The following is a 23182-nucleotide window of genomic DNA, read 5'->3' on the forward strand; positions in this document are numbered from 1 at the left end:
CAGCAATACGACTATACTAAAATCACAATAAAGATGCACTAGAAATAAACAAACCAAGACACGTTGAATGTTACGAGGAGCACTACCAAATCATGATTTACAATGTATAAACTTTGTAAATCATAATTTGGGATTTCTAATGTATGTACATTGAAAATTATGATTTTGTGAGTGCTCCTGGTAACATTCAACGTGTCTTGGTTTGTTTATTTCTAGCAGTGGCGGCTCGTGGCTTTAGGGACAGGGTCGGCAAGGTTTTGTCTCCTCAGATAGGTATGCCATCTAATTAAAAGGCTTCAATTTCATAGAAGATTCTTGGTTTTTTTTTATTTTTTTTTTTTATTTTTTTTGTTTTTTTTTGTAAACCTTTTATAAATTAACTCTAGTCTATGTTGTTTCGAAGTAGCAAAATGGGTTATAACGTCATTGTAAAATTTATTATTGTTTTTTAGAGGTTTTAAAAGTTTTTTTCTATTGACATTTGAGACAAGTTTGACATTCTTTCTTGTTTCATGGTGTTTCGACAATACGTTTTGACTTTTTTGAGACAAGAGAAATCCCGTTCATTTGACGCAGAATTTGCCCACATTTGAGCACAATTATTTATTAAATTCGGGAACAGTTTGTTGTACCTAATGAATTTCAGTATATAAAATTAAACATATTTTGTAACTTATCCCACCTTCCGAAAATATTTAGATCAGCATATAAAACTGTTAATCCATTTTATTATTTTATTTGAATAAAGAATGATGGATAATTTTTAATGAACTTGTCTAATAGATATTTTGAAAATTCCTTGTAAATAATAATTGATTATCCTTCCGCTCAAAAAGGTCCGGAACATTGTTTAAATAATCAAAATGTCAAAAAATTAAGAAAAACTTCGATTTTTTTTCTTCGTTTTTTGATTTTAACTTTCAAAGTATTCACTTCTGAGAAAAGTTACACTGACATAAAAGTTGGGTAACTAAATTTCCTACAATATAGGATTGGTTAAAAATTTTAAAAAGTGTCATCCTTGTTGCAATACAGCAATAATTGCGAAAAAAACATAAAAAATAAGTTTTCGCATTTTACGTTTTTCATCCATTTATGCTAACACTTACGACCTTCATATTTTAACCAGAAAACCTTTATGAGGTAATAAAACAATACTATAAATTTCATTAAGATCGATTCTAAACATTTTGCAAAATAATTTTTTTTTCTTTTGCAAAAAAAATTAATTATTTAAAAATGTTGCAGTACTGACAATAAAGCAGAGAGCAAGTTGAATTTTTTTACATATAGAAGAAAGGTACAGTATTCTTATATACGTAAAAATAAATTCAACTTGCTGTCTGCTTTATTTTCATTTCTGCAACATTTTGAAAAAATTAATTTTTTTGCGAAAGCTGGATTTTAAAATTTATCTTGCCAAATCTATTGAACCGATCTTAATGAAATTCACAGTATTTTTTATTATATGATATAGTTTTTCTGGGTAAAATTATGAAGGTCTTAAGTGTAGCATAAACGGTTGAAAAACGTAAAATGCGAATACCTGTTTTTTATGATTTTTTCGCAGTTATTGCTATTTTGCAACAAGGGTGACAATTTTTAAAATTTTCAGCTAATCCTTTATTGTAGAAAATTTAATTACGCAACTTTTATGTCAGTGCAACTTTTCCCGAAAATGAATACTTTTAAAGTTATAATAAAAAAATGAAGAAAAAAATCGAATTTTTCCTTTATTTTTTGACGTTTTGATTATTTAAACAATGTTCCGGACCTTTTTGAGAGGGAGGATAACTCAAATATTATTATATGAATTATTTTCAAGCAATTTCTGCAAACAAATATGAGTCACCTCTCAACGTCCAAATTAAATCTCAACGTCCAAGTACGTGTTTTGTTGCCGTTTGCACATCACCGCTGTGCTCGGCAGATTGTTTTTCTGCCGTACTTCTCATTCAAATAAATACGGGGAATGTATAATTGGTTGCCTATCGGCTAATATTCCATAGCGTCTTATTACAAGCAAATGGTCAACTGGGTACGGCTAGCCGAAGCGGGCCATGAATTCACACAATCGCAGTCGGGTGTATGGCTGGCTAGGATCCTTAATTTGAAAAGTCTCTTACGCACAGCGCACAGGGATCACTTAAGGTGAAACAGTAGCGATCAACAGGTAGCGAAAACGCGTTCCAAGATTGCGGCTGTAATTTTGAAAAATTTTTCGAGATATTTGGCACACGTATTCGTAATATAATAAAGAATGGCGGTACAGAGCCCAATTTGAAAAATATATTAATATGTGGAAATTACTATGGAATTAAATACAATATTAAAAAAACGAGCCTGTACCGCCATTAAGAAAAACAAAAAAATACACTTTCTTCAAATAAACTTTTTTATCCGATGCCTAGATTTTGTGTCATTTTGGAACTACTAATGAAATAAAAATTTTTAGTAGTTCCAGAATGACACAAAATCTAGGCATCGGATAAAAAAGTTTATTTGAAGAAAGTGTATTTTTTTGTTCTTCTTAATGGCGGTACAGGCTCGTTTTTTTAATATTGTATTTAATTACAGAGTAATTTCCACATATTAATATATTTTTCAAATTGGGCTCTGTACCGCCATTCTTTATTTTATGACGAATACGTGTGCCAAATATCTCGAAAAAATATTCAAAATTACAGCAGCAATCTTGGAACGCGTTTTTGCTACCTGTTGATCGCTACTGTTTCCTCTTAACGTATCAGATCGTTCGAATTCTTTTAAAAACAATGAATGAATAAAATTTAGTCTGTATTATATATTCTGTATAATATGGGTCTGTATATTTTTTTTATTTCACAGAAACGAATATCATCAACTCTGATTAACTTATATATTTAAAAAAATCTATAATGTGTCCATAAATGTGTGGGTCGGCACTGCCGACCCTGCCGACGCTGACTAGCCGCCACTGATTTCTAGTGCATCTTTACTGTGATTGTAGTGTTAATTATGTAGGTTTAATATTGTGGTCGTTGCTGATTATCGTTTGGATGTTATAATGAAATACGGATTAATATCTTAACAGTTTAACAATTCTGAAATAAATTGTATCCATACCCCTATTTTGAATTTTAGGAAGTATTTGGAAAACACGAACAAATCCAGAAAAAATCATCGTGCTGATTTCCCTAATGTTTACGTTACTAATATATAACTCTTATTCGGCGTTTATTACTTCTGTGTTATCTGTAGAATTGTCCAGCATTCGTAGTGTTAAAGATTTGCTGGAGAGCGACTACACCATTGGATATGCTAAAGATAGCCAAGATGAAGATTACTTAAGAGTGAGTAAAACACAAAAGCTGTGACTTATTTTTTTTTTTTTTATTTTGCTACATGTTCGTGTTTTATATTCTTCATTATTTTTTGATACTAACATTGATAAAAGTTTGTAGATCACAATTAAAAATTGCGCAAAGTTAGCAAGCTCTAGCTAGATCATACAGAATTTAACATTTGTTGCTTTCTCTGGTTCAATCAATTTCAGCTTGTGCAGTAATAAAACAGACCCAAAAGAAGCCTGGAGAATTAAATTATAAACTAGAAAAAATCATGAGAAACAATATCTGTGACATGAAAATTATGACAAAAAAATTATTACACTCGATAGCATTCACACAAAATACCAAAGATAAAGTTAATAAGTATATGCTTAGAACAACAAATAAGAATTATTGTGGGGGGATAAAAAGAACGAATGTTGAAATGTAGTAGATACATAGGAAAAATGAAAGAATACCCATGAACGAACATATAAAACACGCTGTATTTTCCTGTCACCGTGTCACAAAGAAAATTGTCCAGTGCAAGTACATGTAACAATAATTATTACATGTACTTGCGCTGGCCAATTTTTTGTCTAACACGGTGACAGGAAAATACAGCGTGTTTTATATGTTCGTTCATGGGTATTCTTTCATTTTTCCTACTGTAAGTGAAGCTAGCTTGGCTATACTCTTAGAAAACCAGATGTTGCTATTGAAATAAATCTGTGAGCTTAAATTCTCGAATCCTTATGGAGCCAGAATATGTGGTAGACTCCAATATACCGAGAGATAACTAACAAGAAGTATTGGGAAAACTTAACGCGAGATGAGAAATCTGGCTGGAAAAAAACGGATGACGGAATTTCCTGAATGCCATTTTTTTTTCTGGAAGCCGTCTGTTGTGAACCGGTAGTACTGCAGCCACTTGGCTTATTGTACATCTTCCATTTGTTTATGAAACCCATTCCAGAAATCTGGAACCCTGTACCAGCTTGTACAGGTCTAGTGGGTGGGTGCCATATATATTTGGAGTCACTTCGATGTCTCCGAAAAGTGTTTGCCGCCTCCGATCCAATGTCTCACAGTGATGCAAGATATGGTTGACTGTTTCAGGTTCTCTGTCTCAAGTCTCCATGAAACAGCCCCATTGTATGCAGGTAACCCTTAACTGGCGCATGTCCAGTGAGGAAACCTGTTATGACTCTGAGCTGATTCCTGCTTGTTTTCAGCAGTAATTCAGCCCTACTAGCACATGTCCGTTCTATATACATCTTGTCATGTGTTTGATCGGGTATACTCTCCCAGTGTGAGTTGTGTTGGCTTCGGATCCAGGCTTTTTTTCGTTCGCGGACAGTGCTTTTTGGCACTTCCACGGCCGGCTCGGGACCCACGTATTTTGTAGCTGATACTCTCCTAGCAAGTGCGTCAGCTCTTTCATTGTCGTATATGCCCCGATGACCTGGAACCAATACCAGTATAACACTGTTATGTTGTGCCAGTCTGTCAAGTTATTGTCTACATTCCCACACCAGCCTAGAGTTCACCGTTAGGGCTTATAAGAGTCCCAATGACTGCTTGGCTATTTGTGCATATGTTAACCCGCTGCAGTTCGAAGGCTCTCAGGTTATTTTCTCTTACACAATGCAAGATTACAAAAATCTCTGCCTGAAATACGGAGGTATACTCTCCCAGTGGAATAGAGATGTTGAAATTTCCACCACTACAGAATATTCCTGCGCCCGAACCTTCTGCTGTTTTAGACCCGTCCGTATACCAAGTGTAATCCTGCAGTCTGGGTCGAGAGTTTCCTCTGTCCCATTTGTCTCGTGGGCAAATGTCTACTTGAAAAGGTACTTCAGGCTTGTATCTGGATGTCATATGGTCAGAAATCATCATCCATTCGGCATCATTAGTTTTATTTGTTATTCTACTATGTCCTGATTTAACTGGTACGCTGCTCAGGTTTTCTCGCAGTTTATAATATCCCATTCTCGCCTCACCTCTTATTGATATATGTAAAGGAGGGAGATCCAGTAGTACCTCCATAGCTGCCGTAGGTGTGCCCCTCATAGCCCCCGTGATCCCGAGACAACCAAGTCTTTGCACCTTGCTTAATTTGATGATGCCACTTTTTTGCTATATTTTTTGCAATACCATGTTAAAAATCCAATGTACCATGTCTGGTCTCAAACCCCACATTTTTCCATGAGTACGTCTGGCTACCATTAACGTAGTTACCGCTCTCTTCGTCATTCTTTCTATCTGCTGATTACAAGTAAGTCGTGAGTCTAATATTATCCCGAGATACTTTACTTCACTCACCAGATTTAAATGTAGACCATTTAGACTTAGAGAACCCAATCCCTCTAAATTCCTCCTTTTAGTAAATTTCATAATTTTTGACTTTAGAGGACTGTTGTTAAGGACCTACATTTGAAGTCCATTCTATAACTACGGTCAGAGCCTGTTGCATTCGATCTCTGACTGTACCATTAAATTTTCCGTGGGCTATGATAACTAGGTCATCCTCATAGCCCAGGACATGATGCCTATCGTTGTCGAGTGTAGCTATCAGGCCATCCATGATCAGAACTCCCCTCTGTGGTTAGCCTCTGGCTACCTGAGCGCGGACACTGTATCCCCCAGCAACGTAGCGTATATCACACGGCTCCTCAGCATACAGTCTGAATCCTGAATCCTGATGCCATAAAGTGGTTCTAATTTTATTTACTCAGAGGACTATGGAGCGCCAGATGTTGGGTGTCTCTCTGAGAGATCGAGTCCCAAACGTTAAAACACAAAACAACAGACGCTATCGAAAGAATCGTGTCAGTAAAGTCAAATTGGGCAGGACACGTCGCCATATTACCACACAACCGACGCATGGGCAAAACATATTGTCATGTGAAGGCTAGGACCAAGACACGAAGCACGATGGAGCCGAGGACATCCACTAACCAGATAGGGTCGTCAGTCCTGAAGCATGTTATCAGTAACTGGATGCAAGCTGCACAAGACTGAGATAGATAGAAAGAGCTATGTCCAGAAGTGGACGAGTGCAGGTTGATGTACGAACTTACAAGAGATATTTTGTTTAACCTGAATTGAGTTTTTTTGCCTGAATTAATACCACTACTTTACTTACTTACTATTTGCTTAGAATCACATAACTTTTTATTTTTTTACGTTTACATTTATCTGTTCTACATTTACTTTTGCAAGCACATCGCTGATAGCCTTGCCCACTCGACAAATACGTTTCTCTAACATACTCGCACAATAAACTGTTTAGTTTTGGTACCATGTCTAGAGAAATAAATGATTATTTGCAAATAGTAAATTGATTTCTGCTATACAACTGGATTTCTTAGGAGGTAGACTGCCAGCTATCTCTCCAACTTTTTGGTGGTCTCCCCGGTGGATGCTTGTTGCTGGTTTCCCTTTTAGTACAATTCTTGGTATTCTATGCTCCTCCATTCTTTTTACAGGACTGAACAATTCTCTTCGTCTTTGCCTACCCCATCTGACTGCATCTTGTACGCCACATTGCTCCCTGATGATGTTGTTTCGTATTCTATTTCTTCTTGTCTTGCCTTCTATTGCTCGTAACGTCTTTATTTCGGCTGTTCGTAGCATGCTTTTGGTTTAATTGGTGTCTTCTCTTAATTTAATGCCGTAGATAGGTCACAACAGGTCTGATGCAAGTTTTATAAATACTAACTTTGCTGTCCATTCTCATATAAGGGTTATTCCAGACCACATCTCTCAAACATCCGGACAAGACAGCGGCCTTGTTAATTTGTCCTCTTAGGTCAAGGCCGCTGTCTGATTCGGATGTTTGAGAGATGTGGTTTGGAATAACCCATATATGAGAATGGACAGCAAAGTTAGAATTTATAAAACCCAGTAGTATAATAAATCCCTTTACAGCCCAATTCATATAATTCATTTTGAACACTCATAATAACAGCCAAAACATTTCTCGAATCACTCGTTCCCTGTCAACATCTTACACTCCTAATTTTACCGTATCATCGACATTATCAGGGGGATATTTCAAGTTTGATGTATGAGCATTTCCTTCGCTTGCTTTTCAAGACCTTCCTTTGCACGTGTCCGTTTAATTGCAATAGAATCTTGCCTCTCCGAAATTTGATTGGAAGCTAGTTCTTCTAGAATCTCATTAGATTCATTCATTGATGGTTGCTCAGGATATTTATTGTTACATTTTATTAGAAGCTCATTTGGTTTTTCCACTTCTGCCACTTCTCCACGTTCTTCAGAATCAGGACCTGACTGGGTTTCTTCTACTTGTTTCGCCAAATCCTTTTCAGTGAGAATATTTTCTAGAGCATCTTCTGGCAGTGATGAAGTTTTCAAACCAATTTTGGCAGGAACCCCAAACATAGCTTCATAAGGACTGCACTTGATGCCAGAATGGTAAGCTCGATTCTTGACGAATTGTATAAATCAAAGACCATTTTTAGTTAGGGGGCTAATCATTTTTTCAATTTCCTCAACCTTCAAGACATCATACTTTTTCAGCCGCTTGTAGTCATCTGATATTTTATCACTAGTTTTAGATTTACTTACATATACATTGTTTACTAAACTTTGGTACTTCTCTTTCGAAAACCAAACCGTCATGTGCTTTTTTACTATTTAGCTCCTAAAGCACTTTTGTATTAAAATGGTCTTCCATTGGTGAATCAAAAATAATCAATTCTAGGACAATGTAATGTACAGTTATGTACGTAGGTAGGTTAACACAAAACGTTATGTCGGTAAAGAAAACACTTGAAACATAGATAGGTAACATTATTGTTAAATTTTCAGAGATAACGTGGCATGATGGTACATAAAAGGTAACGTCGGACTCACAGTCCGCAAATCCAGAAAAGGTCCAAAAAACAAATATTTTCGGAAAAACTGTCTGAGAACTTGTCATATATTTAAAATAAACAAAAAAAAACCCATTTGCACAAAAATTTAGTATCATTAATTTGTATATGAACTCATGCTATGAAAATAAAAGTTAACAGATATATCTTTTTCACATTTTCGGTACTATAAAACACAAAAACCCAAATTATACTTACAAATACAAAACAACTATTTCTAAGAAATTAAACACAGACTTAATAAGAAACAAATGTTTGAGCTGAATACTGCCGTGCTAAGCCCAAAGGCGGGAACTGATTTTTTATCGAAAATGAGATTTTTGTATTTTTAGGTAGAATAGGGTATTTAGTATATATTTATAAAATCTTTGGAGTTGTAGAAGCATTATATTTTAAATAAAATTGCAATTTTGTTAGCGGTATCTACAGTTTTCAGTTAAAATACTAAGCCATTTGGCGGCAAATGTTAAATACTATGGCGTTTTGACGGTATCTGCTACAGTTGCCGTCCATATACCTTAGCATATGGCACTTACTGCTAATCTACTTTCAAGAATGCTACGCCTACATTTAGAAACCGCCAAATCGCCTTAGTATTACAAAGTAAATTCGGCCTAACTTTACAAGGTTAAATTATTGTGTTAGTTTAAAGAGTTATGTTAGTAAAAGAAATAATTAGCGAGGATGGTAAGAACTTTTCGAGATTATTATATCTATTGAAATGTATTTTCATTTTTGTTTATAGTATTTCAAGAATTAACCAGTTATGTTGTCCTAAACAATATGAATCTGCGCCAAGTGGATAATTTATATCTTGAATTAGGCGGTAAGATATTTTCATATTTAAAAAACATGTCTTTTTTTAATTAGGTTTTAAAAACTTAATAATATATCCACACGCTGTCCAAAAACATTTTTAGAAAAAGAGACTTAAAATATTTTGTTTTTTTAGAAAATCAAGTAGAGTCGAGTAAGAGTTGTGAAACACGAGGTGAAACCACTGAAGACAATATTGTAGAAAGAGAAAATTTATTGTAAAGCAATTACAAGAGGTGGAAAAAAATTATGTTCAGCCTGTACAGGCGCAAGGTTTGTTTCATACTTAAAGTTTTCTGTATGTTTAAACCCTTTGTTGGTCGTACATGGGATTAGCAGTCCCATTGATTGCATTTTTTTTTTGTTTAAGTACAAGCTATTATCATTGTTTAACTAGACAATGTCTAGTAGTCTAGTTATGCAATGCTATTATAGATACGAGATTGTAGATTTGGGATATCTTTACTTAATCTTTTGAGAATCCTTTACCTTAGTTTTATACAAAAATGCTGGTTTTATTCCTATATAAATTTTCTAAGAATGCGTCAGGTACCTGGATAATGATCCAAAAATTTGTTTGCATATTTTAAAAATCTTATATATCCCATAATTAGGTATTTTTCGGTCTAAAATACAATGTCATATTTTAATCATAACATATAACTAGTTTGTACAATACAACTAATAAAATGTTAAAATTTGCCCTAATTACTGTAAGTAATGGTATTTACCCGAATATAATATTGTGAAATACCCAATAATATAACAATGCATAATAATATTAGGGTAGGTCTCGGCGATCATAAAAATCTTAAAAGCTCTATAACAACCTGTCATAAAATAGCAAACCTTTGTCGCTAAGAAACAAAATAAAAATAGCTGAGAAAGTCAAAAGTATGGTTTACAATCACATTCACAGTTTTGAAGAATTCTTTAAAACTCTTAACATCAGCAGAAGTTTAAACATCTATAACAATCTGAACGGATTCTGTTTTTTCCTAGTATAAGTACAGTTCTGCCCAAATTATTAGACGCACTATAAAAGATTTTATAAAAAATGTTAATTATGAGGTAATACCATTGTAATACTAAATAGGTGTTGTGTATGTACCGGACACAAGCTATGTTGTTCGGTTGTCTATTAAATTGTCTATATTGAATCACAAATATAACATTAATATTAATGAACCAATATAATATATTATATATTATAACATATTATGTATTTATTGACTCTTGAAAGAAAACAGATATAACGACAACTAAATATTGTCAATTTGTTGTTGTCATATTGTGGCTCAACAAAATAATAACATTTAATAGTACTTTAATTCTTTCAATTTAATAAACTGTAATGCACAGAAAAGCTTTTTATTTCGTTAAGGGAGGCCCGAAAAAAATATATATCCTTAGAAAAACTCAAAATCGTCAGATTAAGATAAGGTAAGTATGTACATGCAAAACAGTGTATATTTAAAAAATCTCACGATTTGTGCTGGGGCGTAAGAAAATGGGCGAGTCACAAAGTTTGACAAAAAAGCGAATATTTCGCGAAATGAATGTAAGATCGAAAAATTAAAAAATCCGTTCAATATTTTTCAAAAATTTTATTTTAAATTGTAAATGCGAACCTCGCGATATTTCGCGAAATGAATATCAGATCGAAAAACTGAAAATTACTGGTATTCAATATTTTTGAAAAATCTATCGAATGACAAATGACACCAAACACGGCCCCTGCGGAAGTGGGGTGGGGGGTACTTTAAATTTTAAATAGTATCCCCCATTTTTTATTGCAGATTTGGATTCCTTACGTAAAAATAAATTGGAACGCAAAAATTGGAAATGGAAAATTAATTAAGTGGATAAAAAAGGAATTTTTTCAAAAGAGGATTTAAATTTACCGCACAGTAATGCTAGTTTGTAACTGGTCCAACATCCGCCAAGTTTACTCCTCTGTTATGAAATTTTGACACTACTGGCATTTCATAGGTTAATTCAGTTATATCGGCGATTTTTGTGTTTTCTCTTCTATTCCTTTAATTTTTAGATTTTTAGTCTACTTTTATATAAAAAACAGTAGTTGTTTTTGGGACCCTTTAGCGTTGTATTAGTATAATGTACTATGTATGGATTACGGTCGAAGGCCGATATGGTCAACCAAAAAAGAAGATGTATAGACTGACTCCCGTGGGACATGGTAGATAGCCCAGTTAGTTAGAGTATATTCAGGGATAGTTTAGATCGTGGGTACAAACCCACCTAATGTGAGTTGTTTATTAATAAATAGCAATATGCTAGTGGGTAACTGCGAGACTTGCAAGACTCTTGCTGCAAGACCAAGACCAAGACCAAGACTGGGAGTGCAATACCAAGACCAAGACCAGGTGTACTGGTGCAAGACCAAGACCAAGACTGTCCAAGTCTCGTCTTGGTCTTGCATTTGGGCAACACTATTAAGAATACGAAATTGGAAAACCAAGGCGAAGGATAGAAAGGAATGGAAGCTAATTCTGGAACAGGCCTAGACCCACCATGGGTTGTAGAACCAATGATGATGCTGCTTTCTATTTTGCAACGGTTAAATTGGTAAACTGGTGAAGCGTGCCTCACCACACTCCGTTGGTTGCCGTCTTAAGGTAATTTATTATTGCCCCAGGTAAAAATTGCAAGTGGAGATCACTCCCAAAAAATTATTGTTTTACACACTCTAATAGATTCAGAAACTTAAATACACTTCCTCAAGAATTATGTACCTTTTACACTTGTTATTTGCCGAATAAACACTTTAAATATTTGAATACCTTCAGTGGTCTTGCGAAATAAACTAATTACATGTTTGTGTTTCAGTCGGTTAACATCAGTGAACTTAAGCAAATATACTTAAGAGGATATATTCAAAATGACATTACTAACATTTCCGAAGGTCTGCAGAAGGTAATAGGAGGTAATTATGGACTATTTGCATCGGGGGAAGAGGCCAGACCGGAACTAGCTAATCTGAGTAACTGGAAATGCAAGTTTGATATCGATGAGATCAAGATTCAGTATACACAAGAGTATTTTGGGATTCTTATGTCAAAGAAGTCGCCATATAAAAGGCTGATTAATTTAAGGTAAATTAACATTATCATTTAAATTTTCTCCAAACTAATTAGCCCGATCAAGGAACACACAATTTTCCGAAAACCTCCAAAAAAATAAAGGAAGGATGAAAATTTGGGAATAGGTAGTTGAAATTGTCTATTATTATATACGAAAAAGTTTACAATTCTACATCTCCTCCATTTTCCAAAAATTGGGAAATACGGGGTGAAAAATATTTTCTCGGGGATGAAAAAATAAGAATTCAAAATAAGTCCGGAATTTGATAAATGACTTATTCTAAGCAACTTTTGTTCTATAGAGTTTTTTCACTAAGTCAATAATTTTCGAGTTATTTGCGAGTGAGTATATTAATTTTTAACAAAGAAAAAACATGTTTTTGGAAGGTTTTTCGCAAATAACTCAAAAAGTAAGTATCTTATCGAAAAAAGTATTCCTAGCAAAAATATAGCTTATAAGAAAGTAAAAAGAATGGTGTATATATAAAGTATGTAGACCCAGTAGAAGCAGAGTTGTAGCTAATGAAAAGTAGGTTCTTATTCATCAAATTCCAAATCGAATATTTCAACGTGAAATAATCAAAAACGGAGCACTTTCGGGAAAAATTCATTATAAATTTTTTAAAGTGTTTAAAAAAAGGTATAATTTTGTTTTTCAAAAAAACTTCTAACATTAAAACTAAGTGAGTTACGCTCAAAATATTGTTGGTCCCTTTTATTTTTTGCTAAAAAAATCGTGAAAATCACCCCCTAATTAGCATCTTAATCTTAAATAAAATTAATCGATACCGCTTCACAAGTTACTTTACTTATGTATTTTTTATATGATGTATAAGTTTCATTGGTTCAATGTGCACATTTTTGAAAAAAATTGGTTTTAAAATAAACACTCTTTTTTTAATTTTGAAAAAAATTCTTTTTTTTTCGAAATAACTTAAAAATTATTAGTAATTCCAAAAATCTCAAAGAGTAAAAAAATGTACGTTTTGCTTTTCTGAATATTTTGGATTTTTTGTTTGCTTGTTAGACAAAAATTGGTTATTCTATGGCTGTTCAAAATTGGCATAAACTCGTGATTAGCTACTCGTTCAAGCCATTTTAACTACAGCATTTTCAAATAGAAGCACTTTGAACGATCATACAGGGTCAGTCATGAGGAACTGTACATACTCCTACCTCGTATAGAGGCTCCTATGGGGAATAACAAATGACCATTAAAAAGTGTCTGCTCCCATTGTTTAATAATATACAGGGCGAGTTTCGCATTTTGACAGAAATTTGTATTCGTCATAATTTTTGAACGGTCAGATCGATGTGTCTCTTATTTTGGCCAATCGTTACACTATTACCACCTAATCAACTAATTTATTCAAACTAGAAAAAAATCAGATCCGGCTTTAAAAAAATTAGTTCGTTTGGGTCTTAGAAAAAATTTCACCCTGTATACGCTTTTTGAAAACTCTAATATGAATTTTACAAATTAGACAAATAGGCAATTAAAATAGCATATTTTTTTTCCGCACACGATTACTTAATTTTTTATAAAAAAATCAAATTTCACTATGAATTAAAAGTTTGGTAAAGTGAACCATAGATTTAAAAAAAAATAACTTTTATTACAAAAATTAATTTTTTTTGCACAAATAAGTAACGTATCTTACCATCCAATCAACTGATTTATTCAAACTAGAGAAAAATCAGGTCCGGATTTAAAAAATTGGTTAGTTTTTGTCTTAGAAAAAATTTCACCCTGTATACGCTTTTTGAAAACTCTAATATGAATTTTACAAATAAGGCAAATAGGCAATTAAAATGGCATATTTATTTTTTTCCCCACACGATTACTTAATTTTTTATTAAAAAATCAAATTTGTCAAAATCGGAATTTTCTAAAAATGAAAAAAAAATGAACTCACGGTTTAACTCGCTACAACTCTGTTCCATTTTAATATTTTTTTTCTGAAATTTTTACAGCACATACCTCTTACCATTATGAAGACTATGAAAATTGTTCTAGACTTTCAGTCTTCTTCTTGTAAAAGTTGTAAACTTGTAAATCGCAAAAATTAGGTCTTTTAATTATTCATAGTCAAATTTGATTTTTTTTTATAAAAAATTAAGTAATCGTGTGGGGAAAAAATAAATATGCCATTTTAATTGCCTATTTGTCTAATTTGTAAAAATCATATTAGAGTTTTCAAAAAGCATATACAGGTTGAAATTTTTTCTAAGACCAAAACGAACTTATTTTTTAAATCCGGGCCTGATTTTTTTCTTGTTTGAATAAATCAGTTGATTGGTGGTAACGTAAATTAAATATTTGTTCAAAAAAAATTAATTTTGGTAATAAAATTTATTTTTTTTAAATGTATGGTTCACTTTACCAAACTTTTAATTCATAATCAAATTTAATTTTTTTATAAAAAATTAAGCAATCGTGTGCGGAAAAAAATAAATATGTTATTTTAATTGCCTATTTGTCTAATTTGTAAAATTCATATTAGAGTTTTCAAAAAGCTTATACAGGGTGAAATTTTTTCTAAGACCCAAACGAACTAATTTTTTTAAAGCCGGACCTGATTTTTTTTTAGTTTGAATAAATCAGTTGATTAGGTGGCAATAGTGTAACGATTGACCAAAATAAGAGACACATCGATCTGACCGTTCAAAAATTATGACGAATACAAATTTCTGTCAAAATGCGAAACTCGCCCTGTATATTATTAAACAATGGGAGCAGACACTTTTTAATGGTCATTTGTTATTCCCCATAGGGGCCTCTATACGAGGTAGGAGTATGTACAGTTCCTCATGACTCACCCTGTATAAAAATAATACATAAGGAAAGTAACTTGTGAAGCGGTAACGATTAAATTTATTTGGGATGCTAATTAGGGGGTGATTTCGCGATTTTTTTACCAAAAACTAAAATGGGCCAACAATGTTTTGAGTGTAACTCACTTACTTTTAATGTTAGAAGTTTTTTTTTAAACAAAAATAAACCTTTTTTTAAATACTTTTAAAAAGTTGTAACGAGTTTTCCCCCAAAAGTGCTCAGTTTTTTGGTTATTACACGTTGAAATATTCGATTTGGAATTTGACGAAAAAGAACCCACTTTTCATTAGCTACAACTTTGCTTCTACTTGGTTCATAGACTTCATGCATACATCATCTGTTTCACTTTTTATAAGCTATATTTTTGCTAAGAATATATTTTTCGGTAAGATGCTTACTTTTTGAGTTATTTGCCAAAAACCGTCCAAAATCAAGTTTTTTTTTTGTTAAAAATGAACATATTCACTCGCAGATAACTCGAAAAGTATTGACTTAGGGAAAAAATTCTACGGAACAAAAGTTGCTTAGAAATAGTCATTTTATCCGATTCCAGACTTATTTTAAATGTAGGTATATTTTTCACCCCCGAAAAGGGGTTACCCTCCATTTTTGTAAAATGGAGGGGATGTAGAATTGTAAACTTTTTCTTATATAATAATAGACAATTTCAACTACCTATTCCCAAATTTTCATACTTCCTTTTTTTTTTGGGTCAGATTGTTCTTTGATCGGGCTAAATGTTATTGCTGCCTCTGCCTAGCAGATCATACAGTATGGTGAAAATGTTTGGAATAAATTCGTTATTTCGTAAACCGGCGACTTTAAGGAAAAATCCTGAAACAGGTCGATTTTTATTTTTAAATTTTGATATTTTGGCATATATGTCATACTAGTGACGTCATCTATCTGGGCTGATGACGTATTCGATGATTTTTTTAAATGTGAATAGGGGTCGTGTGCTAGCTCATTTAAAAGGTCATTCAATTCTCTATTCAGTAGCATAAACATTTTTATAATTATTTATAGAGAGTGTCCAAAAAAATTTTAATTAAATTATTTGAAAAAAAAACAAGAAAGTATGTAATTTATTTAACTCAAAATACATTGTACTGTTACCCGAAAACAGAAAAAAATGTTAATTTCACAAATAAACATTGCTTTTCGATTAAATTCAATGTTCAAGCCAGCTCCCCCCAACCACCTGCCTCTTGGAAGTTTGAACATTTAATTTAAGCGAAAAGCAATGTTTATTTGTGAAAAAAAAATTTTTCTGATTTGGAACAGCAGCAAAATGTATTTTAAATTAAATAGATTACATACCTACATTCTTCTGATTTTTGGCTCAAATAATTTAATTTATTAAATTCTTTTTGGACACCATGTATCCAAACTGATGTAAATGTTTATATTACTGAATAGAAAATTGAATATCTTTTAAATGAGCTATCACACGACTCCTATTCTCATTTAAAAAAATTATCTATTATCATCACGTCCAGATGGATGACGTCACTAATAGGTATACAATATATGCCAAAATATCATAATTTAAAAATAAAAATCTAACTGTTTCGGGATTTTCCCTTAAAGTCTCCAGTATACGAAATAACGAATTTATTCCATTCATTTGTGGTTTTTGTAGCATGTTGTCCAGCATGTAAAATTTTGTTGTAATTTTAATAACTAGAGGTATAATAAATATTGTGACATTCATTCAACAGCTCATTTCAGAATGGGACGTGAGTCAGTTTTTAATTATTTTTTGATGTGGAGTTAATTTTTTATAATTGAACAACATTATTAAATTGAAAATTATCAAAAAAGATAAAAAAAGATCAAGGCAGGTTTTGTTTATATTTGATTCAGAGTTGGACCACCATCTCCATATAGCTATTTCAGCATCCTTATGCCTCATCGGTGAAGCTCAGAAGTCTCAACTCTGAAGGAAATACAAACAATTCTGCCAATTTAAGGCAAATCATCGCAATGCAATGAACCCACCTCTGAGACGCAATTCAGCGACATCTCTCGTATTACGAGGAAAACAACGAAAAGCCCCAGATGCAAAGTTTACTACCTTTTAAACAATTAGAATAATTGAAATAAAAATATAATAAACAATATTTTAAATCCAAGACTTTTCGTTAATTATCGAAAATTACCAGTTCTGATCTACTTGTACAGATGTAGTTGACTTATAAGAAAAAAAATATCATGGTACAAAACTGAGCATTTTCATATCCAGACAGTTTCTTGCATATTTCTCGAAAGTTAGTAAACATGACTTGAGTCCCTTTCTGAAATAAGCTGTTCCATTATAGCCAAGGGCATTTGGAAATGACAAAAAAGGGAGAAAGGAAAAAAAGGAATGAAAGGCCCAGATGATGGGATCATTAAGCAGATCATGTTGCCCTACATATTTCAACTTTAATGTTGAATATTTCAAAAATCTTATAAATTATGTATAAGTAATAATTGACAATTTCACTTTTATAACAGAAATTAAATCGCTTTTTTTTCAAATAAATCATTAACAGAAAAAGAGAGTTCCTTCTAATTACACACACCTTCAAAAACTTTTCAACTTGTACCCATTTACCTAATCGTTTTGAGTTTTGGAATATACTATATATTAATAAAAATAATTTTAAAGAAACGGTCGGTCGGATTCAGTTCGGATATAACTTCGGATAATCGGATATTTGATATCCGGATAACAGAATTAATAGGTACCAAGAGACATTATTCATTCGCTGTATACTCAGACTAGAAGTTTGCTTCCTCAGGGCCTACGCTCGTTTAGTTTTATATATTATAGATGGCACAAGCAGTCGGAATAAAAATGTACCTACACAATCTGCAGTAGATAAAAATATAATTTGTTATGAGTAGAGGAAAGTCACCAAATATGGAATACTTTTGTTTTGGGGATATAAAAAAAATACATTCATAAAAATGAAAACAGTTTAATGTTATGGCAAATCAGTCATACATTTTTAAGTAGTGATTAAAAGCTTTCTATTAAATATTTTAAATCGAACTAAAATCGAACAAAAAACAAAATCCCAAATGAGTAACCAAATATGGAATAGGCAGGGCCCCCGTAACCGGGCGTGCAACGCGTGCGACGCACGGGGGCGCAGTCCCAAAAGGGCGCCAAATTTGGCAAATAAGAAATATTTATTATAACGAGATATTCATTTTTTATACAATATTAATTTTACATTTTTAACAAACATTTGGAGAAATTTCAAAAATAAAAAAAATTGTTTATTAATGAAAAAATAATTAAGATCTTATTTTATATTTGGTGTTAATAATTTACTACTACATTATTGTATTTTTTTAAAACGGTATAATATCGTATTACCTATTTTGCAGTACTTATCCGTAAATCGTAAAAATTTGTTTAGAGGTCAAAACTTGTTGGGTTGTACCCAGCAAACAGGTTTGAGCCCAGTTACGTGATGATTACGTTAAATTTACGGCAAATTTCAACGAATACGTAACTCGGTGATTTATGACGGGAAAAAAACATATTTCAGTGCCAAATCATTCACCTATATATTAGTGCTTCCTTTATACATGTTTTACATTAGAAAAATATAAAATCATAATGACGATTATAGTACATGTTTTGTATAGTAGGTGTGAATGTCGGTTACATCGCAAAGCAAAGGTACGTTTATTTCACGTAATAATCACGAAACACAAATAGACTTCCTTTGGTTAAATTTTGAAAAATATTTTGGAAAAAAAATTTTACAACGGTGTTGGTTAAATACGTATCGCTTGAATTTTACTCACTGTATTTTATGGACGTCGAAAAATTAGATGTATTTCACGTAAAAGTAATGTAAATAATACCAATATTTGAACAAAAAGTTTATGATTTCGCTTTTAAAATCATTTAGCATAACTATTTCAATCCAACCTTGATTTGAAGCTATTTTTGCTATTTTTTTCTTTAAAAATATCACAAGGGGCTAAATGATGTTGTAGTCCTGTCGCCAGGGGGGGTACAACGGCCTCGTTAATTCAGATGGACTTACTCAAGTTTTTTTTATGTATTTTGACCCGAAGAACACGAATTTTTTGGGTAACAGTTGATCCGGATGTCGATAAGATTGTTATAGACCAAGAACTTGAGGAATCAAATAACAGCGATTTTTGGCAAAACAAAACAATATTTTGTATTTTTTGGGCCATTTTAAGTAAAAAATATTTCTACAAGTTTTTTCGTAGGATGCACAGTTTTCGAGATAAACGCGGTTGAACTTTAAAAAAATCGAAAAATTGCAATTTTTGAACCCGAATAACTTTTGATTAAAAAATAAAATAGCAAGTCTGCTTACCGCATTTGAAAGTTTAAGTCAAATTATATCGGTTTTGATTATTTGCATTGGTAAAAATTTATTTTTTTATTGTTTAACAAAGCTATAAACACGTAGGGTTTCCCGTGCTTTTACATGCGTTTTAACGCATGTAACATAGAAATAGTCTTGATTGCACTAGTACCTATTCTACCTACTCGTTCGATTTTAAATGAGAAATCATAGAAACATCACTCACGCACTAGTTGTTTGTAGCTTTGTTTAACAATAACACAATAAATTTTTAGCAATGCAAATAATCAAAACCGACATAATTTGACTTAAACTTTCAAAGGCGCTAAGCAGAATTGCTATTTTATTTTTTAATCAAAAGTTATTCGGGTTTAAAAATTGCAGTTTTTCGATTTTTTGAAAGTTCAACCGCGTTTATCTCGAAAACTGTGCATCCTACTAAAAAACTTGTAGAAATATTTTTTGCTTAAAATGACCCAAAAAATACAAAATATTGTTTTGTTTTGCCAAAAATCGCTGTTATTTGATTCCTCAAGTTCTTGGTCTATAACAATCTTATCGACATCCGGATCAACTGTTACCCAAAAAATTCGTGTTCTACGGGTCAAAATACATAAAAAAAACTTGGGTAAGTCCATCTGAATTAACGAGGCCGTTGTACCCCCCCTGGCGACAGGACTATTGAGTCTAATTTTCAAATCGCGCGCGGTGATGACGTACTACCAAGCCTTTCTCCTCCTTTAAATACTATCACGTGACCACGGTACGTGACTAACATATAGTTGGTTCGAAAACTAAATTAATCGATTTATCGAATAATAGACACGTTTCGATAGGATTATTTTTTTATATTATTCTGGTATTGAAATAGATTTTTAGTAAGACCAATTAGTTAATAGTAGAAGAAATTTAAAAACAAAAAGAAAATACGTAATACTAATTTAAAGTAAGTAGAATAGTTTAACTGTAATTTAAAAATAATCGATTTTTATAATCGATGATCATAACCTCTATCTAATATCAGCTTCTCACATTTCTCACAACAAAAAGTGAAACGTGAAGAGCTTTATTTCCCTCGTTTTATTTTAGGCGGGTTTATTTATAATAGTATCTTTCGTATTAACGTTTACCTTACTGCTCGAGGGTTGAAGTGCAATTAGAAAAAACAAGAAAGTGTCGAAGTGTCCTCCTCGAAATAAAAAGTGACCTATGTTTTGTTTTGTGTTGGCAAATTTTTTAATGTGTCTTTAGGTCGGTACCATTTTTGGTTCATTATCTTATATAATAATAATTATACAAGACAAATGTATTAAAGTCTCTAAATTCTACTAAATAAATACAATGTTATTACTTTATATTATTCTTGTTTTATTTATATCATATGATGATGATAATTACGTGATTCATAAGTTAATTAGGGTCGAATTATTTACGTGAACCGAGGACGTATCTTTCACGTGAATACTAATATATACATTCCCTAAAAGATACGTTAATTAACACGTATTTGCAACGTGAATTTCCCGAAACATTTTATTGCTATTTAAGGTAAATAACACGTCTATTGAAGACGAATTATTCACGTAATTTAAAGACGTATTTTCAATGTGACATTCCAACCAAATTTTCACGTGAAATTCACGTAAGCAATTTACGTATTTTGGTGACAAATGTACCCAAAATTCACGTAATTAACACGTCGGTCTGTTTTCTGGGTAGTATTCTGTCCACATTTGAAACTTTCGTGGATTTTTGAATTTAAAGTAATTTCATAAAAATTCAATCATTTAGATTTATTTATAGAGATTATAATGATTATTTGGGATCGTGTTTATTCCAGATTAATATTATAAGCAAAATGATACAATAATTGACATTAAATTATGTCAAAACTATTTAAAGAATCTAGTTGATCATTTTAAAAATTACAGTCTCCCCCTTCTGTGGTTCCCGGCGCCAAAGTATAAGGTGCCCGCCTGCAAAGCTAGCATAATGCCCCTTAGGTTATTAAAATTAGTATGTACTTTGTATAACACCAACAGCAAAAAGCTAATTTTGGCTCCCACCAAATAGGGGCGCCCGCCTGCAGTGCAGCATCACTTGCAGGCCCGTTATCGCCGGCCCTGTGTGGCTCAATGGTAAGAGAGCCTACCTTTGGATCAAAGGGTTGTGAGTTATGAATCCCAGGTGAGTATCAAATTTTTCTTTATTAAAAATCAGTTAATAGAAATAATTTCTATCCTTTTATGGATCGGTGAAGGGAGACGTTTGGATACAATAGCGTCTCTTTGCAAAGAAAATGAAATAGACTTTACTATATAACAAGACATTTACTCAACACACACACTACACATTACACTATAATCTGAATGTGAAATCAACTGTATTATGCCAATGGCCAAAATATTACAGAGATGAAAATGTTGTTGAGGAAATAATTGCCCAAGTGGGAAAATTGACAGCTGATGAACAAGGTTTTCCTTCGTTAAATATTGTGAAACGGAAATATAAACCAACATTTTTCGATTATGAACATAGAAACGAGACATTTCAAGATCCTAAAACCGCGTTTAAAATATTATTTTTTTTTAGAATAATTGATCAAATTCATTGAATAGTAGATTTGATAAATACGATGTCTTATTATGACAATGTTTTTGGTTTTTTAGTGATAATTTTACATTAAGTGACCATGATATTTTAAAACATTGTCTTGCTCTTCAACAAGAGATAACTGATCCAGTAAAGACGGAGGCAAAAGTAAAGATTGATGCGACTGATTTATTTAGCGAGATAATAGCTTTATAATTAGGTACTTCAATTACCTAACTTATCAGATCCACTTATATTCTTCAATATATATTTGAAAATAATCTAACTTCATCTTTACCAAATATCACTGTTTCATGAAGAATCATCCTCACTTTACCGGTGTCTGTTGCTTCTGGTGAGGGATCATTTTCAAAATTAAAGTTCATTAAAAATTGTTTGAGCTGTACTATGGTACAGGAAAGATTATCTGGTTTGGTAATATTAACCATCGAGCAAAAGCTCGTCAATAAAATTGACTTTAAAGATATTATAAACGAATTTGCTGCCGTCAAATTTAGAAAAACACCCATTTAATTCAATTTAGATTTAAGATATCGATTTCTATATTTAAGGGCGCTATATTTAATAATTTCTAAATTTGGCGCCAATGTGTTTTAAATGCATTCATTTTTTTCGAATCCTGAGAAAACTAGGGGTCGCCAACTTCTTGAAAATTTCAAGATCTTGTCTTGATCTTGTCTTGATTTCAAGACAAGATCAAGACAAAAGCAATTTTAGATTTCAAGACATGACAAGAAATTGTATGTCAATATGTACCAAGATTTCTTGTCAACAAAACAAGAAATATTGAAATATCTTATTCTAATTAATAAAAACTAGATTTTATTTTAAATGACAAATTTAGCACATTTTTAAATCGGAAGTGATAAGCCATGAAGGCAGATAACACTTCTTATGGGGTCAACGCCTAGCTGATTTCTTGGCTTTGTTATTGTTAAAGTTGCTCTTGAAAATAGCCTTTCCGCAGGTACAGATGTTGCTGGCGTTCCGAGAAAATCCTTGGCCATTTTCGATAATGACGGGTGGATATTTTCGTCTCTTCTCCGCTAATCCAGTATGTAGATTCTCAGAATCTTCTGACCTAGGCTCATTTAAGTATTTTTCAATTTCATACTTCTAGGATTGTAAGTTATCATTATCAGCTTTATTAAATAGGTAACCAGTGGCGGCTCGTGGCTTTAAGGACAGGGTCGGCAAGGTTTTGTCTCCTCAGATAGGTATGCCATCTAATTAAAATGCTTCAATTTCATAG

The 23182-nt window shown here is 32.4% G+C and overlaps 1 protein-coding gene across 1 annotated transcript in view; it reads left to right on the plus strand.

Moving 5' to 3' along the window:
* LOC114332161 (glutamate receptor ionotropic, delta-2-like) overlaps positions 1-23182 on the plus strand; it is a 174426-nt gene that overhangs the window by 105324 nt on the left and 45920 nt on the right. The window contains exons 8-9 of the mRNA XM_050646850.1: positions 3124-3332; positions 11882-12147. Coding sequence (XP_050502807.1) covers positions 3124-3332; positions 11882-12147 — 475 coding nt within the window. The remainder of the gene's footprint in view (positions 1-3123; positions 3333-11881; positions 12148-23182) is intronic.

This window comes from Diabrotica virgifera, chromosome 1 (assembly GCF_917563875.1).
Source record: "Diabrotica virgifera virgifera chromosome 1, PGI_DIABVI_V3a".
In the NCBI taxonomy this organism is placed as follows: Eukaryota; Metazoa; Arthropoda; class Insecta; order Coleoptera; family Chrysomelidae; genus Diabrotica; species Diabrotica virgifera.